This window comes from Dasypus novemcinctus, chromosome 12, assembly GCF_030445035.2.
Source record: "Dasypus novemcinctus isolate mDasNov1 chromosome 12, mDasNov1.1.hap2, whole genome shotgun sequence".
In the NCBI taxonomy this organism is placed as follows: domain Eukaryota; kingdom Metazoa; phylum Chordata; class Mammalia; order Cingulata; family Dasypodidae; genus Dasypus; species Dasypus novemcinctus.
This window is the reverse complement of record NC_080684.1, coordinates 87178050-87198109: the sequence shown is the minus strand read 5'-3', so window position 1 is coordinate 87198109 and position 20060 is coordinate 87178050. Positions and strand designations below refer to the sequence as shown.

At 40.1% G+C, this 20060-nt stretch overlaps 1 protein-coding gene across 1 annotated transcript in view; it reads left to right on the top strand.

Annotated features, from left to right (window-relative positions):
• Window positions 1-20060, top strand: part of PAH (phenylalanine hydroxylase) — an 80893-nt gene that overhangs the window by 49342 nt on the left and 11491 nt on the right. The window contains exons 5-8 of the mRNA XM_004446806.5: window positions 6703-6770; window positions 11912-12108; window positions 17744-17879; window positions 18919-18988. Of these exons, the coding sequence (XP_004446863.1) occupies window positions 6703-6770; window positions 11912-12108; window positions 17744-17879; window positions 18919-18988 (471 nt within the window). The remainder of the gene's footprint in view (window positions 1-6702; window positions 6771-11911; window positions 12109-17743; window positions 17880-18918; window positions 18989-20060) is intronic.

The window sequence follows — 20060 nt, the reverse complement described above, 5'->3', positions numbered from 1 at the left end:
ACACAATGGCTGGCTTGACAACAGGAATTTACTGGCTCACAGTTTAAGAGGCTAACAGTCCAAAATCAGGATGTCAACAAGCCATAATTTCTTCCCAAAGTCTATGACATTCTGGTGCTGGCTTCCTGCAGTCCGTGGTGGTCCTTGGCTTGCCTCGCTGCTCCCATCATATGGCAAGCTGATCTTCTGGTTTCCTCTGACTTCTGCCTCCTTCCTGGGGCTTTCTCTGACTGTATCTGAATATCCCCTCTTAATAAGATCTTCCATGTGGATTAAGGCCCACCATGATTCAATTTGTCCTCCTATCTAAATAGGATCTCATTCACAAATGAGTCCACACTTAAGTAATAACAAACTGGTTCATACCCACAGAAATGCAGAGTAAGACTTGAACATGACTCCAATCACCAACAACTACTCCCCATCACTTTCCTCATGAATAGGGCTATATTATCCAATACTTCTCTCCTTTCTACTTCCTTTCTCTCACTCAACCTTCTCCACCTCTGGGCCCTTTCAGAGACTATTCCAAAGGTCTACCTGTTGACTCATCAAACACTTGTTTCATTCTTACCAAGCTGCTCTGTCCAAGCATAATTTTCTAAACATTAAATGCAACTTTCATACAGTTATACAGGGAATACCTGTCAAAGATCCATTTGACTCAATGAGGGAACAAGGAGGATGACAAAAGTGCCTCAAAAGAAAATACAAAAGACCAAAATATGTATAGTCAGTGAAAGATGGGATGCTGAAGTAAGATTGCAAATATGAATATACAAATGATTAATATCCTACAAGGCAATAAAACCATACCAGACAGAAATCACTTGTTATATTATCAGGAAAAAAAAAGGGTTTGGCAACTAATTGATCTTCTAAAAGTCAGCATCTAGCATTTCAGAGTCTAGTTACACCTCAAATAAGTATACTTCCCCCTACAGCATCCAGAGGGCATGCTAGACAATGATTTCAAAAAGACACACAGTAAATTTTTGCCTTTCCACCCCTGTTTTTGGATAATTTTCTTAAAACTTCCTACTCAGGAATATGTTAGGAAAACAGACAAAGAGTTCCTGAATTTAGTAATTATTAGCAAGTATAATGACTATCTGGATGGAGAAACACCCAGGTTGCTAAGAGAACAGATCAGAGAGGAAAACCAATATGTTTTGGGAAATCAAGGAAAATCTCTTAAGTGCACCATAAACTAAGACCAAAAGAACTAGTAAGAGATTATCAACCTAAGAGAGTGGGGAAAAGCATGTGTAAAGATCTTCAGATGTAAAAAAGAGTGTGATGTGCTTAAGGAGATAAAATAAGGCCAGTACTCTTTGCAGCGTATTATGAGGGAGGGCAACAGAGACTTGGAAATATTGGCAAAGGTCAAATCACATATAGCCTTATAGACAGTATTAAGGGTTTTGGACTCAAAAATAGGGGAAAGCCACTGCAGGTTTTTAAAGAGGGGAGTGACCTTATCAGATCTGCATTTTATAAGCCCACTTTGGCTTTAGTGGAGGAGGAAAAGGGGGCAAAGAAAGACCAATTGGAAAATAGTTACAGTATTCCTGGCAAGAAATGATGGTGGCTTGACTTAAGGTGTTAGGTGTGAATAAAATAAAAATGATAGACAATATATTTGGAAGATAGAACAGATAGAAATTGATTACTGAATGTGAAGGAAGAGATGAAGGGAGAAGTAAAACAATGGTTCCAGGTATCAGAAGCCATTCCAGAACAACCTTCTCGGACTTACTAGTGGTGATCATGGCCAGCAACTCAGAGTGGAAGAGGGAAGGAGCTTTTTTCAGCATTACCCATTATACTGCAAGCCTTTTTGGTTTGCAAGTCCTCTTTAGCCAGCACCTATAGGATGGAATGGCAGGTTCTTAACAAAACCAGTTTAAACCTCTTGTTGCCTGTATAGCATCCTTCCCCTGAGTCTTAGTTTACCTGAGCTGCCATCACAAACACCACTCAAGAGGTTGGCTTTACAACAGGAATCTATTGGCTCACGGTTTCAGCAGGTAGAAAGACAAAATGAAAATACTGTCAAGGCCATGATTTCTCCCCCAGTTCTGGTGCTGGCTGTGGCAATCCTTTGGTTCCTTGGCTTGAATCCCTGCTTCCCATCATGGCGACATCCTCTCCTTTCTCTTCCTGATTCCCACTGACTTCCAGATTCTCCCTGTGATCTTGTCCTTATAAGATCTCCAGCAATCTTATTCTAACTGAATGAGACCAATCCTTATTCAGTGGAGCCACATCTTAAAATAATATCTTCAGGAGAAGATATCACATTATCTATTTACATAAGATAATCCATTTACAATGGATTCACTCCCACAGGAAAGCAGATTAAGAACATGTTATTTTTTTCCCTCCCCTAGAGTATATCACGCAATCTAGCAACCATTTGGCATACGACTTAAGGAATGTAAAAAGCCTCTCATTTATTGGTTTAGATAAAATATAAATTCCAAATTAAAAATTCTGCCAATGTTGGTTAAAGAACCCAAGGGAGGGTGGTGCTACTCAGCGATCCATGCCAGAGTACATCATTTTTCTGTTCTGAGCCAGACTTCTCTGCTTTTGGGTATCCCACTGTTTTGCACAAATACAGCATTTTTTTCAAGTGCCCACTGCATGCTCAGACTTTTTCTTAGTGCCTATCTTAGTTTTCCAGGCTGCTATGATAATACCACACAATGGCTTCAACAGTGAAAATTTATTGACTCAAGATTTTGAGGCTAGAAGAAGTCCAGAATCAAGGTATTGGCAACGCTCGTTTTCCCCTGAAAATTTTTTATGTTCTGGCACTGGCTGCCGGCATTTCTTGGGGTTCCTTGGCTTGTATTTTCTGCTTCCCATCACAAAGGAATGTTTTCTCCTTTTTAGCTGTTATTTTGGGTTCTGCTGATTTCTGGCTTCCCCATGTGGCCTTCTCTAATTCTGGCTTCCAGTTTCTTCTTTTTATAAGGCCTCAAGTAATATGGAATAAGACCTCCATCCCACCCCATTCAATTGTGCCACACCTTAACTGAAAATAACATGTTCAGGAAATCCTCTTTACAATGAGTTCACACCCACAGGAATACAGATTAAGATTAAGAACATGTCTAAATTGTGGAGCATAATTTAGTCTACCACAGTGCCCTTCCTGTATTACCTGACCTATTTCTCATAACACCGTGAAGTGGTAACTTCTACCTGTCTCATTTTACTGATGAGACTAAGAGGTAAACTGATGGGATCCCAGGCCACGGTCCTAGTGAGTGAGTAGATTAGAGTTCCAATCCAGCCTGTCTGACTCTAAAATCCAGGCATTTCTGATATTTAACTTCAACCATGATGTCAAGAAATGACCAAATAAATATCTTGGTCTAGAAGAATACTCAGAACTCTTTTCCATATAGTTACACTTTCCTGCAAACTTCCATAGAAATAAAATCACAACCCTCAACGCCCCAACAATTGTCCAAATAAAGAAACTTCTGCAGTTAAGAAAAGTGATTGCATGTAGACTTCAGGTCATGTTGTAACTTTGTATCCTGCAGAAATCTCCCCACTTTCTCCTATCTACTCCTCCTCTCCCTCCCTTCTACCACTCCTTCACCAACAATATATTTTCCTGTCAAAACATACTTGGTTACATGCAGTGCAACCAAAATTGCTGCTATTAGTTTAATTGAGACAGGGCGATTATAAATAAATTACATGCAGTGCTACCGAAATTGCTGCTATTAGTCCAAATTGAGACAGGGCGATTAGTCATTCACCAACTGTAGCGTAATTTAAAATGCATTCCGTGTGTCCGCAGAGTCCCTGTGGTCATCCAGCAGCCCAAAGGATAGTAGGCCAAATCCCCAAGAGACTGGACCTCAAGGCCACAGCTCTCTTTGGCTCCTGGTAACTAGGAGAGCAAAAGTCCTTGCAATCTGGTTCGTGGGGTATCTTTGCAGGCTAATAGTGAACATCTTAAAAACTAAGAGCTGAAAAGAGTTATGGTTAGGAGCCTTTCCATATGGAAAACCTGTGTAGTATATTATGTATGCGTGTGTTTATGCATGTCAGTGTGTAAATGTTCTGCCCTTTCCCCAAAATTATGTGAGTAGATTTTTCACAGTAAAAAACTTTAAAAACTAGTGTAAAAGAATAAAACAACTCAACCATTTTTCTACTACCTAGAGATGGTGCTTGTTACAGTTTGGTGTATTTCTTTTCTATCGTTTGATTTATATGTATGTATGTGTGTGCATTCCCTCTGACATAGTTGATAGCCCACTGAATATACAATTCTGTGTTAAGCTCTTTTTCCTCAATAGAAAAACTCTTTAAACTACCTAGACAAGTCATAGTAGAAATAAAAGATAAAGAACCAAATGGAGAAGTTGTCATGGACATTCCATATTTGGAGGCAAGGCAAGAAGTAGAAATCCACTAAGTAAGGGCAATTCTTTTCTTTTCTTCCCTGGTTTCTAACTCCACCATTCAACCTCAACTCTGTAGGATAAGAAAACCCGAATGGAGGCACAGTCAAGGCCCCTTAGGCAATTAAGCATATGGGCTTCATTTCTCTTATTTCTGGATCAAAATAGCAAAGTAGATGTTCTCCTACAGGTCTTGCAGGTACAAAAGTCTATATTTTATACTTTTGAACTGCAGAAAGTCATTTACTGCTGAGTGTTAAAAAAAAAAAAAGATGGGTAAGTGAGGATGACTATAACAATCAAGTCTTAACTATTGACATATTGACAGACAAATTTATTTTTGAGCCCTAAGTATGGAGTTATGTACAGATAAGAGTTCCTGATTTAGGCCAGTCGACATGCTCTTTAAAAATATATATATATATATATGGGTAAGTGAGGATGGCTGTAACAATTAAGTCTTAACTATTGACAGACAAATTTATTTTTGAGCCCTAAGTATGGGCTCAAAACAAGATTTCCTGATTTAGGCCAGTCAACATGCTCTTAAAAGGTTGTGGTAGTGTTGCTTGGAAATCAGGCCATGTGTGCCCAGATTTCTTACTACATCATTCCAAAGTAACTTTGGGGCCCAACAGTAGTTTTCACTTCTCAGATTCCCAGGCAATCCTACCTGTACTACATGATTTAAAATCATTCAGAGCTCTAGGAAAAACAATTGTATTACATTTTGTAGTAACCACGTCATGAAACATTTTCTAAACTGCATTGGCACTTAATTTATCTGGAATTTAATTCTGGAATTTAAAAAAGTTGTATGGAAACTTTACTTTTCCAGTTTGCAACATTTGTATTTCTCTGTTTCTCAAAATGTAACTTAGGAAATAAACTAACTTATTCTTCTCCCTCCCTCCCCTTTTCCCTCCCTCATTTTCCTCCTTCTTTCAAAAAGTGTTTTGTAGTTCTTTCTGTATACCAGACTCTGTACTATAGATTCTCAGAAGAAATTAAATTATATACATTGACTCCTGCTTCTTTGGAATTAGAGGAAGGCCCTGATGTTAAAAACAAAAAGCCAAGCAACCAACCAATCAAGCAGATAAACAAAAAGCAATATCTGAAAATCAGGGAGTTCGTATTTTAAAAAAAGAAAGAAAAAGGAAAGAAACTGCTTAGATATTAAGCTCCATAATACAATCCTTTATTTCCCAAATCATTAACAATTTGGATCAGAGGAATGGTGGATGGAGAAAATTCAAGCTAAAATGACAGATGCCATGGCCAGGAACACTTACTGGGAAATGTTTGGAGGGAACAAATGGAAGTTCTATAGTGATCACAGCAGTTTCTTGTCTTACCAAAATTTGGAATACAACGAACATTTAAAGAGAAAGTCCTTTGTATCAGTTTCAACTCAGGAATGTGCTGCCCCAACGCGAAAGCACATTTGTCCTTTTTCACTCCGAAACTGTGGTACATTAAGAATTGTTGGGGAAAAGGCTGCCTGCAAGTCAATCTCAGAGAAGAAATGATTTTCATCCTTTTTATGTACTGAGCTAGATTTCTCAGTTCGTCGGGCCCCTGCCAAGATGTGCAGGTTGACAATTATGGAGGAATAGAGAAATGAACATGGGAATGGCCCCACCTTTGCTGTGACTCCACTGTTTATTCTTCTAGGGATAAAAGGAGGGTAATTATACTGGTCTTCCTTGCAAGTTTGCGGAGAGATTTGTGGGGAAAAATACTTTTTTAAAGCACAAGCTGCCAGTGTAGGCACTCAATAAATGGTATTTTTAAAAAATGTGATCAGTAGTAAGTATATACCTGTTTGCTTATTTACGTACACACATACCAAAGGCAAAGTGAATTGAAATTGAACAAGTTAGGAGACAGTGTTAAACACATGCTATTAGCCAGAGATTTAATGGATATTGTTTACCTTTACATAGGTTTTTATTTTCCCAACTGTCTAATTTAGCATGTTTATAAATTAGACTTCTTTAAAAATCAGGGTACTCCTGTACTCTGTTTGCACTTTGGAATCTTGTGGCCAGGAGGCTCTCCCTGCACTGAAGATATTGCTAATAATGTATCACTTTTAACTCCTGGGAAAGCTCAGCCTCAGCTAAACTGCGGCTTTACTTTCCGAGACTAGTCCAGGGAAGGAGAGAGGCATCGCCAGATCTCAAGGGCCCCGTTGAAAGCGTTCCTAGATATGCTGGGCCTCTCCCTCCAAAAGCCTTGAAAAATCGTGTTTCTTTTCTCCTAGGGTTTTAAAGATCCCGTGTACCGAGCAAGGCGGAAGCAGTTTGCTGACATTGCCTACAGCTACAGACAGTAAGTCTGGCGGACTTTTTAGGGGATGAGAGGAGACCACACCCCTAGCCTACCACTCCCTTCCCAAATTTGGAAAAGACCTGTGTGAAAAGTCTTGCCTTCTGTGTGTGTGTGTGTGTGTGTTTCAACCCTCTCATGAATAACACGGTTTTGTTTTTTTAAGATTGCCTCTAGACAAAACAGAATTACCCACTGCACTGATGCCAGGCTTTCTCCCAAGTTTTGGTGTCTCATTATGCAGAGGGGTCTGAAGTAATTACAAAAGGCTTCAGTCCTGAATAAAACAGCCTCTGGCATTCTCCACATGAAACAGGGAAAAAGGAAAAAGAGAATCATTTACATTAAAGAAATCACTGGCTGCTTTACTGAAATAATGAATCATTGGAGGTTTCAGGCGAGCCAAGCTTCAGCCTTCTACTTTTATCTGGTGTGACCCAGCTGCCAAGGGCAATTTTAGGATGGGTCTGCTTTTTTCTGTTTGTAATACTGTGCTCCTCCTCCAGCCTTTTTTTTAGCTCAAAGAGAATGCAAATAGCAAATATATTATTTGGGAGGAGGCCTGTTGTACGGGTTTGCTTAGCAGGAACTAGAAAAATACTACGGCGGGAATTAAAGTTTGGAACTGATTGCCATTCCTGAATGAAAAGGCATGAAAAAAGACATGCACAAGAAGAAATAGGTCTTAAAAGTTGACCAGTACTGAAGAAATAGTATTTTAAATGAACAGCTTTGATATAATGTCAGAGAATAAAGGAGATAATAGGACTTAATATACTGAATCCATAGTTGCCTTTAAAATGAGAGAACCTCCAGAGAAAATGAGGCAGTGTCCTTCTGTGAATGATTCCTGGTGGTAGGTGGATCCAGAACTTTGTTGCTTGACCTTGGTCAAAATCTTCCAGCCCCCCCCCTCCTAAGTTTTGGCTTGTGCTATGCAGAAATCAAAGAACGATAGTGACCTCTCGCTCCACTGTCCCCCTCATGGTTAGATGACACCATCCAAAGAGTTCTTCTTCAGATAATCAATAATAATAGATCATATTTATTATCTACTTGCTATGAGTCTGGGGCTTTGCTAAATGCTTAGTGTACGTTATTCACCTAGTCTTACTCTCCATATTTCAGATGGGGAAACTAAAAGTTTAGCAACTTGTCAAGGACATATAACTAATAAGTGCATGATAGGTTCTGAACCCAAGTTTGTCTAACTCCAAAGTCATTCTACACCACCTCCCTGAGTTTGTGGAGACCCACTCTCTCATGGTCAGGGGACCAACTTCTCCTTATAATCAAAGAAGAGCTGCTTGGGAGGTATATTCACTCACTTCTTAGCTGTTGGGGTTTGAGAGGAGAAACTAATTGTCTTCAAACTCCTTTCCCTAAAAAAGTAAAACCTATTGAGAAAAAAGGTTAGGCTAAGTGGAATTGATTGCATTCCTTGCAAACCTGGATGCTAACCAAATAAGTTAAATTGATTATTGAAAATTGTGCGTAGAAAATTCGGCTCTTAGAGGAACGTTAGACATACGGTACTTAATTTCCCACTGTCTGGCTGTGAACCTACAGAATAGGTTCTGTCAAAGTTTGGTGGGCATTTAAGACTGAAAAAGGAAGCAGGCCACTCCAAATAGCAAAGTAGCAACAGTTCATTAGGAAACTTAAATCTGGGAGCTGGTCTGGGTGACCACAGGAAGTTCAGAGTAGCATTCTGTGCCACCCAGGGGTCTGCAGGCGGTTTATATTAGACAAGGACAAAGAAGGCGCAGAGCCAGCAGAGCCACGTGGGGATTTGCAAGATCATAAACATGTCTCTTTGAAGTTACTTATACGTAGCAGGAGTAGTTTAGTACAGATGGCTCTCGTGCTTAGGAATGTGCCTGTGTGGTTTAAGATATACCTACAGGGAACGGTTTCTTTGTTTGTTTTTTTTTTGCCTAGGAATTTATGGCCTCTCTTCTCACACCCACCATTTTTAGAAGAATGCAGATGGTTAAAATGATGTGCCCAAGGTCCTGTGGCTCATTAGAGGCTGAACTTTTAAAATTCAAAGCGTATTTCAGATTTGATTCTTATCTCATTTCTTTTAAGCTTCTGATACTGTTTACCTTCCCCTCCTTCTTTGAAATAGTCTCTTACCTCGGTTCTTGGCATTCTACTTTCTGTCTTTCTGAGAGCATTTTCTCTGTCTCTGCTGACCTCTTCTTCCCACCTCAGAAATTGTAGCATCTTTCAGGATTCAGCTTTGACCCTCGTCCTTGGCTTCAGCCACCATCCATGACAATAGCCCCCAGCTCCTAAGGGAGCTCCCAATAATCCTGACCTCTATCCTGAGCGCCACATGAATGTTTAGCCCTGTATCTCCCACAACCTCTTAAACTCAACCGATTTAAAATGAACTCATGGTCATGTTATTATTCTGCTTAAAACCTTCCATTGGGCTCCAACTCTTTGATGGTAACTCGTGGTGAACTCACGAATGTTCTTGAGAATCCATTTAAAACTGTGAGTCCCTCTTCTCCACCAAAAAAAAAAAAAGCAAAAAATATATATATATTTATATATAATACAGAAAAATGAATGCACAGTAACACCTAACATGTATTGAATGTTTACTATGTCCCAGGCATTGTACTAAGATTTCTCTATATTTATTCTTATGTTTATTAATATTATATTCATCTCATTTATTCCTGTGATAATCTTATGATGTTATTCTTACTGATGCCATTTGATAGATGAAGAAATTGAAGCTCTGATCCTATGCAGGATGAAATTCTATGATCTTTTAAATACTTTTAGAGGCTTCATGGATGCCCCTTCATAGTTTAAAATCCACTCTCCATTGTATGGCTTAAGAGCCCTTCGCCATCTGTCCTCTGCCAATAGCTCCAATACCTTCTTCCAACACTTATCCAATCCATATTAGGCAAAATGAACTAGTCAGAATGTAGCAGGTGACTTTTCATACCTCTGTGCCTTTATTTTTTATTATTTTATTATATTATTATTTTAAAGATACTTAGATTATACAAATTTCATGTAAAAAATGTAGGGGATTACCATATGCCCACTCCCCCCCGCCTCTCCTCCCACATTTTCCCACGTTAACAACATCCTTTATTACTGAGGTACATTCATTGCAATTGATGAACACATTTTGGAACATTGCCACTAAGTGTGGATTAAAGTTTACATTGTAGTTTATATTCTATCCCACATAATTCTGTAGGTTATGGCAAAATTCATAATGGCCTGTATCTGTTGTTGCATTGTCATTCAGGACAATTCCCAAGTCCCAAAAATGCCCCTCTATTACACCTGTTTTTCCCTCTCTCTGCCCTCAGAACCTCCAGTGGCCACTGCCTTCATATCAGTGATATAATTTCTTCCATTGCTAGAATCACAATAATTCTATAGTATAATACCAGTAAGTCTATTTTAGTCCATAGTTCATTCCCCAATCTGAGGATTCTGGGATGGTGATGTCCACTCCACCTCTAACTGATAAGGAGCTGTGATTCCATGGAGCCAATGGATGGACTCTCTTGCTTGCAGTTGTAGACTCTCCCTGTGCCTTATGATGGTAGTTGTCCATCATCACTTCCTTGTTAGTTGTCCTGGGTGAGACCAATGAACTAGAGAGTAGGTGTTGCAACTCCTTTGCAATTCAGGGCCCAACTGGCCCTCTGTGCCTTTAGACATTCTCTTTTCTCTGTCTGGAATGCTCTCTCCCTCTCTTGTCTGCCTCTAAAGCTTCTACTTCTCCTTTACGACTAACTCAAATGCCACCTTCCTCAAAGTCTTCACTGAATCCATCACTCTCCTTCTATGCCCCAGAGTGCTTTGCTCACTCCTTGGGAATTATAATTATTTGACTGCTAGTTTCTTCCCTTGCAGACTGCTAACTCCTTGAAATCAGTGCTCACATCTTTTATCAATCAGCCCTGAAATTATAGTGCATTCTGAGGCATGAGCTTAGCTGAGGCTTTCTTCACAGTCGCTGCAGGCCTCCACAGGACCATCTGAGGTTGTCTTGCTTTCACTTCTTAAGCAAAACTCTGACTTTTTTTCCTAATTCCTGGCCATCATTATCTAGAAAATATTGGTGACTTTGCTTTAATGTACTTGGATGAGCAACAACTCTGAAAGGGCAGGCAGGACCTAGTTTGGAGCTTGGTGATGATTCATAATTCTGAGGTAAACAGGCTTGCCTTGTCCCAGACACTATGTACCCTGTTATGGAACTAGGCCTGAATCCCAGGGAATGATCCCTGGTCTTTGAAGTCCAGCTTTGTTTGGTTTCCATTTGTTTTTGTTGTTCAGAATACAGGTCGTTCTTTGGTATTTTTCAAAAGGATCTCAAACTAAACACTCTCAAATTATAAAGTGCGTCAGAATCCATATACCTGGGTCTTCTCCTCACCTACTGAATTGGAATCTATGTGGCAGGGTCTGCATTTGTACTTTAATGAGCTCCCTATAGCTCTGCTATGTCATAGCAGAAGATGCTAGGTAATTGTATCTTACACCTAGCATGCATTTAAATGCCTTTATAACATCCCAGGGGCAAAAATGTCAAATCCAGCAAGTAAATGCTCCACTAAGCAAAGGGTCATTTACTCATGATTCACGTAGTAAACCCAGCTTAGCCCATAGACGTAATGGCTTTGGTTAATATAACATAAAACTCTGTTGCTTTCATTGAACTTGGATAACTTTGTTTAGAAAGAGGGTGCATTCTTTAGTTCATCTCAGCCTCCATCCTTGCCTTACACCTGCTATTTTACACTTTTATATGACCTGCCTGGCCCCTGAAGGTAAGTGAATTTCTACCCCTGGGTAAATAGTTGGAGAGGTAGGAGAACAGAAAGACTAAGTGGTTCCCAAACTGATACAGCAAATCCTCAGTGCAGCTGCTGAGGTGAGAACTTATATTGTTGCTTAAATCAAGTCACTCTTTTGGTTGGGAAATGGAAACATGACTGTTTCCCATAACAAGAAGTGGAATTCCCTTTTTAAAATAGCTTTTGAGTGCACGATAGTGGGACTCACAGACTGGCCCTGGCTCCTGCTAACTTTACCTTTGTCCTCTGCTCCGTGCCTGCCACGCCAGAGATACATGTTTTGTGTCTGTCTTCCAGTGGGCAGCCCATCCCTCAAGTGGAATACACAGAGGAAGAAAAGAAGACATGGGGGACAGTGTTCAGGACCCTGAAGTCCTTATATAAAACCCATGCTTGCTACGAGCACAACCACATTTTCCCACTTCTGGAAAAGTACTGCGGCTTCCGTGAGGATAACATTCCCCAGCTGGAGGAGGTTTCTCAATTTCTCCAGAGTAAGTCCATGTCAGGGCCAAAGGCCCAGCAGGAAGTGCTGGCAGAGGGCTGGGGAACAGAAAGAGAAGGGAAGAGGGGAGAGAAGTGAAGCGAGAAGTGTGTGAGTTCGTGTGTTGGTGGTGATGCGTGCAGGTTGATTTTCCCAGGAAAAACTGAATTTCATTCTGTGTCCCCCTTCCCATCACCCATCCAGCCTCCACCATTCATCTCTTGCCATTCAGGAAGAGGCATCAACCCCTACACATGACCGTGAAAAGTATTTTCTTTCATAGTCAAAGCCCTGGGGCTATCAAGTTTCTCCCTGCAATTCCTGCCATGTTAAGAGATGGCAGCAGTGTTTGTGTGTGTGTGTGTGTGTGTGTGTGTGTGTATTTGTGGGGTAGTACCTGAGCTCTGAGCTCTGAGTCTATGCATTTGGTAGGAAAGCTGCCTTTGACCTTTTCTAGCTGGATGAACCCGCTTCAGTCTGGTCACCTGTAAGATGGAGACTGTGTCGGCCCTTTAGCCTTTCTCACAGGGAAATTATGAGAATGAAATGAGACCTTGCTCATGAAAGCATACAGCACAAGGCTGCAGCTAAGTAGGTGCTCTGTGAATTTGTGGTGAATAGGTATCTGGATAATTCCATAGTATATACATTACCTGGAGGCCTGGCATCTGGGCATCATTTCCAAGAGAGACAGATGCTTTCTTTTCTACCAGGAGGGTGTTAATTCAGCAAAAATAAAGCAATACTGATAAATGCTATTCAGAGAATGTGGTAGAGATGTGCAGCCAAAATGGACTTCCTAACATTTTACTCCTAGATTACATAATCTTACCTGCCATTGCTCTGGCACAGTACATGGTCTATTGCATGGTCAAGAGAAACTAGAACACACTCTTCTGTATGCCCTCAGGAGAGAAGGAGCAATTCAGAAAAGGTCAAATTGAAAATACTCATTTTCTCCTCCCAAATGCTCCAATCAGAGAAGTTACAGCTTCTTATGGGGTGGACGGTCTATGCGATGTGCTGTAGAGAAGTAAGAAATGCTCCTTTCATCATTTTCCTTTCTGACAGAAGCAGTGAAAATTCTATTTCAACTCTGCAAATCCCAGAAATAGGGAATTTGTATTCCACTCTAATCAACAATATCGGAAGCTGAATTAATTCAGTGCTTCCTATGTGCTAGGCTCTGGGTAAGACCAATGAACTGGAGAGTAGGTGTTGCATCTCCATTGAGATTCAGAGCTCAACTGGTTCTGTGCTAAGTACTTTATATTCATTAGCTTTCATATTTTTATTTTTTTATTTTTTATTTTTAAAGATATCAATTTTATGATATGTATTAATAAAGCATACAATTTATCCAAAGTATACGATGAATGGTATTTGGTACAATTACATAGTTTGTGTTCATCATGTCAGTCATTATTAAAGCATTTTCATTATTTCAATAACAACAAACAAAAGACGTATAAACAAACAAACAAAAAAATTCCTCACCTCTCAATCTATTTCCCTAATGTACATAGCTGCTATTATGGCTATTCTTGCACAATTATTTATTTGTTTATTAAGCAGTTTTATTGAGATATATTCACATACCATAGGATCTATTCAAAGTGTGTAAGTAATGGCTTTTTTTTTAGCTGTTAAAAAATCCTTTATTGTCAAATTGTAAATAAATAGAAAAATAGATTGAAAGAAATTACAAATTTTAAAAGAGAGTGCAAGGCCATATTAGATTTTAATATAATCGATTATAAAAAATATATAGCATAGCAACACTTATAAATGTAAATAATTCAAATATAATAAAAATTAATTATAAAGCAATTCTAATTTTTATATTACAGCTCTGACCATTAGACATAATAACCTCTAAGAATGAAACAAATTACTGGTTTGCATATTTAATTTACATTTAGGCCATAATTCTTTCTAGATAATCAAATTCTTATTTGGGAATTCTTCACATCTTATGGAATGAATTACAGCGGATTTGCCAATTCATAATTTTATTAAGCAGAAAAATTCAAAATCTTGTTCAACAGTAGTCATGCTAAATCACTGATCCAGATAGATTATTTTAATTAAAGAGTATGAATAAAAACAGTTAAAGAAAAATGAAGTATCCAAAACTTTATCTCTTTCCAGCCCTCCTCAATTAAAAGCAAGTGTCTTTTTGTATGAAAAAAAAATTACAGAATAGTGATCACAGGAACAATTTGCCAGTTGCACTGAGTAATTATTGTTCATATATTATAATGCTGCTATTTTACACTTATCTCGTCTACTCCAGCTCCTTTTTGGTTGCTATTTGCATGGAATACCTTTTTCCAACCTTTTCACTTTTAACCTGGTTGTGTCCTTTCATTCGAGGTAGGTCTCTTGTAGACAACATATAGATGGCTCATATTTTTTAATCCATTCTATCAGTCTGTGTCATTTGATTGGGGAGTTCAATCCATTAACATTTAGTGTTATTACTGTAAAGGCATTACTTACTTCTTCCATTTTGCCCTTTGGCTTTCTGTTATATATGAGCTCTGATATTGTCTTTCTTCTTATCCTTTAATTTACCTTCCCTTATAATCTTCATTTCTAAACTCTTCTCCAAATCTCTCACCTTGTTTTTTATTTCCTTTCGGGCTGCAGCACCCCCTTTAGTATCACTTGCAAACCTGGTCTTTTGGTAACATAATCTATCAGTTTTTGTTTGTCTGTGAAGACTTTGAACTCACTCTCATTTTTTAATATTTTATTTTTTTAATTGTATTTTTTGAAGATAAATAAATCACACACAAAAAATGTTACATTAAAAAATATAAGAGGTTCCCATAAGAACCAGAGAGTAGGAGTTAAACTCTGCTGAGGCTCAGGCCCAGCTGGCAGATAGCCAGTCCAGAGATTCAAGTCTTCTGAGTATACACCAACCCCAGAACCAACCACAGGTTCAGTAAAAATGACAGAAGAGGCATGCATAGAAAGGTCACATCTGAGTCCAATTCCATCACACTCAGGAACACAAATTCCAAAGTAGGGCCCACTGACAAAACACTGAACTCCAGAGCCATCTGCCATGACCATTGAACCTGTGTGCCTCCATAGCCCTCAGGAACACCAATACCTGGGGTTGTATCTACTTTGACTGTCTCTGGGATCCTGCTGAAGCATGCATAAGTGCAACCCCTCAGATGACCTCCTGACTCTTTTCTGAAGACTCTTAGCCATATAAACTCATTTGTCTTTACCATTTCCTCCTTTCATCCAAGGTCTTTTTCTGGTTGCATCACCAGTTAGTGATTAGTATTAATCCTTCAGCACCAGGGAGGCTCATCCCTGGGAGTCATGTCCCACACTGGGGGGAAGGTAATGCATTTACATGCTGAGTTTGGCTTAGAGAGTGGCCACATTTGAGCAACATAGAGGCTCTCAGGAGGTAACTCTTAGGCATTCTGCAGCTCTAGGCCTACTTGAAATTTCAGGCACATAGGCTCATAAGCATAGTCATCAGTATGAAGGGCTCATCATTGGACCATCCTTCTTCACTGGTCTTTGCCCTTGCACTTGGGGAATTGTTGCTGTTCCATTGGGGAATGTGATAGAGCTCCCATGATTAGGAACTCAGCACTTCCTCAGTTTTCATTTGTAGGGAGTTCTACAGGGCATATATGTAGGGTATATAAAAATGATCAGATATTTGTTGAGTATTTTCACAGTAGTCACCCTCATTTCTGAAGTACAGCTTTGCCAGATACAGAATTCTTGGCTGGCAGTTTTTCTCTTTCATTATCTTAAATACATCATACCACTTTCTTCTCTTCTTCATGGTTTCTGATGAGAGGTTGGCACTTAATCTTATCAAGTTTCCCTTGTATGTGATGCTTTGCTTTTTTCTTGCTGCTTTCAGAATCCTCTCTTTATCTCTGACATTTGTCATTCTGAATAGTAGGTGTCTCGGGGTAGGTCTATTTGGATTTATTGTGTTTGGGGTGCATTGTCCTTCTTGGATATTGATATTTATGTCTTCCATAAGGGTTGGGAAGTTTTTAGTCATTATTTCCTCAAATATTCTTTTTGCTCCTTTTCCATTCTTTTCTCCTTCTGGGACACTGAAAGAGTCCACACAAGTTTGTGTATTTCACATTGTCATTCAATTCCATGAGACTCTGCTCGATTTTTTCCATTCTCTTCTCTTTCTGATCTCCTGTCTTTTCCAGTTCAGATGTTCAGTCTTCAAAATCACTACTTCTGTCTTTGAGCAATTCACATCTGCTCTTATGTGTCTCTAATGTATTTTTAATCTCATCCATTGCAGCTTTTATTTACATATGATCTGTTACTTTTATTTGCAGCATTTCAAATTGTTCTTTATGCTCTCCCAGTATCTTCTTAATATCCTTTGTTTCTTTAGTTATATTTTCTTTAAATTCTTTGAAGTGATTTAGGAGAGTTGTGTGCTTATCACTGATTAATTGTCTTAAATCCTATATCTCTTCAGGATATTTGGCCATTTCCATTGGCTTGGCCATCTCTTCCTATTTCCTAGTGTGGCTTGTAATTTTTTTGCTGATGTCTAAGCATCTGAGTATGTTGGTGAATTTACTCTGATGGCCAATTTCTCTCTCTTGCCTATTGTTTTGTTTGTTTGTTTATTTGTTTATTTATTTCTCTCCCCTTCCCCCCCCCCCAGCTGTCTGTTCTCTCTGTCTATTTGCTGCGTCTTCTTCTCTGTCCGCTTCTGTTGTTGTCAGCGGCACAGGAACCTATGTTTCTTTTTGTTGCATCATCTTGTTGTGTCAGCTCTCCGTGTGTGTGGCACCATTCCTGGGCAGGCTGCACTTTCTTTCGCCCTGGGCGGCTCTCCTTATGGGGCGCACTCCTTGCGTGTGGGGCTCCCCTACATGGGGAACACCCCTACATGGCAGGGCACTCCTTGCACACATCAGCACTGCACATGGGCCAGCTCCACACAGGTCAAGGAGGCCTGGGATTTGAACCACGGACCTCCCATGTAGTAGACGGATGCCCTAACCACTGGGCCAAGTCCGCTGCCCCTATTGTTTTTATTTTCACAGCTCTTCTTTGATATTCGGTTCAACTTATTCTCAGTCCTTAAAATTTCCCAGCTTAAGTTTTTAAAATTAGGCCAGGGACTCAGTAACAGGGCACAGATTTTCTCCCAGGTTTGGATGCAGAGACTGTGAATAATTTTTGTCCATGCAATTTCCAGACCAACCAGGAGATGGCACTAGCCAGTACACCTTTCCAAGGAAGTGGTTCAGTCTGGACTTTTCCTGTGTTGAATCTCCAGATCAGAGATTCAAAGCAGGTTCTGCTGGCCAAATTCATTGAAGAAAAGCACTCCGGCCTCCCCTCCCTTTTCCCTTGAAACAGTCATTAGCTTTTTTGATTATCAGAATAACTCTAAGAAGTACCTACCCCCGTTTTGTGGTCAGAGAATCGGTGAACTTGACCCATGTCACCCCACTAGAAAGTAGTGAGGCAGAGATTTGAAGCCAAGTGTACCTGTCATCAAAGCCCTTGCTCCTAGACAGCGTGGTGTGCTGCTCTACCTAAAGGTCTTCCAGGTTCCTCTGGCTCCATTGTGATGAGCTTGGTTTTTCTTCCTCCTTTGCCTTTCCCAGCTTGTACTGGTTTCCGCCTCCGACCTGTGGCTGGCCTACTTTCCTCTCGAGATTTCTTGGGTGGCCTGGCCTTCCGAGTCTTCCACTGCACCCAGTACATCAGACATGGATCCAAGCCCATGTATACACCAGAACCGTGAGTAGTGCCTGCCAGCAGCCAGTCTCCAGCCACACTAAGCATCTTCTTTCCCTGTGCCAGGAATGAGATTGGGTTAGTTGTGGGTGGGTACACAGGAAGAGTTGTCTGGATTGTTTGACAGTAGTACTAAGAGAAAACTCATCCACTCTAGGGATTTTCTCTGTCACAGAGACTGGACGGATTGGATATTTAGGGATCCCATGAACCAAGGATTCAGAGAACCCCACACCTGGCAGTGGGAATGAGAGGTCATCTTCAAGTTCCTAAGGGATTAGAAGTCAGAGCTATAAAGTTCCAAATGGCAACAGGAACAAGTGATGGCCAACCTATCTCAACTCCTTCTGGATACATGTCTAGATAAATCTGATCTTTCTTTGCCTAGATTGTGTCTTAGATGGAGGAAGAGACGGGCTAGCACTATGCTTCTTAATTTTGCGTGTATCCATGTTCTTAGTCATAATTTATACAAAGAAGTCAGCAGGATATCAAAAATTATTTTTCCTGTCTACCAAATTTATTGCTACAAGTCAATAAAGACCTGTTCCTAATGGGCCTGGCATATAAAATGCTAAATAAATATAGATTTTCTTCCCTAACTACTGCCTCCTTCCATTCAAAGAAAGGAGCAGCATTAATTTCTCTAGTTCCCATTGGAAATAACAGAGCATATTGTATCTTCCCAGAGATGTCAATACCAAGTAGAAGGCTGGGATGGAAAGTGCTCACAACTCATAAGTATATGGGAGCATGTCCACAGGAATATTGGCTCTTCTGTTCTGCTGCCCACTGGGCACATTCCTAAGACCCCCTGCCTGCTGTGCCCTGGTCTGTTCCTTGCTTTCCTCCCCACTTCTTCCTTTTCTCTTATAACTTGCCTCATCTGACCCCAAAGTCTGCGCACTACTTATTCATGAGAGTGAGGCCATAAGCCCAAATGAGTTACATCCTTTCTTCTCATCCATTCCTTCTGTAGAAGGAGCGAGTCTGACTTGAATTGTAGCCTTTCTCTCTGACCTCAGTGCTTTCTTTCTTTCAGTGACATCTGTCATGAGCTGTTGGGACATGTGCCCTTGTTTTCAGACCGAAGTTTTGCACAGTTTTCCCAGGTAAGGAACAGATTGATTTAATTTAACAATTATAGGGATGGGGCCTAAATTGCTCAAATGAATTGATTCCATGGAGATACCCCAGTGCTCTCTGCAGTGCAGAAACCAGGTGAAAATCTATGGTACCACTTGAGATGAATCTGTGATTCCATGGAGCAGGCTAAATATTCATCCCAGGGATCTAGTATGTGGCTGGTGAATCGGTCCTCATCTGAATTATATATGTGCTTTTGTCCTACTAGGTATAGTTTAAGAGACCTTTCATCCCTGAAGCTCTCTCTGGTTCCTAGACAGAAGTAACTCACCTCCTTCCAGCTTCTCTTAACAATTTTTTCCTCCTCTTTTAGGACTTTACCACTACCATCTTGTCAGGAGGTCATGATTATATGCCCTAATTGTATGGGATGATATTTGCCAAGAATACAATACCAATAGCCTGCTTCATAGTTGACAAAAGTTAATGAGCCACATGTCTCATCATCACCATCAAAGCAACAGCCTAGACCTCGATTCACCTTCACTTTAGTTCACAGTGGTGAGCAGTTTTGAATTAGTGAGAGAATTCTACCCATTCTCTCCATGAACTGAGAGGCAGTTAAGATCAAAGCTGGGCAGCTGGGGCCATGGGAGAGGTCAGCTATGGCTCTGATGCACCCACAGGCCCCACCCCTGCCACCAACCAGCTGTGTGGTCTGGGGCAATTTGCTAGACTACCCTGTGCCTCAGACTCCATACATGCACGTTGGGGGAAAAAACCTTCCTTGTCTGTCCTCTTCCTCATATGGAAGAAGAAGGTAAAATGGAATGACCTACGAGTAAATGCCAAAGTAATATTCTTACCAAAGTGTTAATTTTGAATTTTATAAGCATTTCCAAGTAGCTGGAAGAAATAAAATATTTCCACTGTTGAATGAAGAGGCTACCACTTAATATTTGAAACAAACGAAAACACTGCATCTGTTGCTCGCTAAGTAAGGGAGTAAAGATAAAACTGCTGCTTAATGTGGGTTTGGAGAATTATGGAGTTCAAAGATTGTTGGACTTTTTTAAGTGGGAGTGTTTAGGGTTTAAA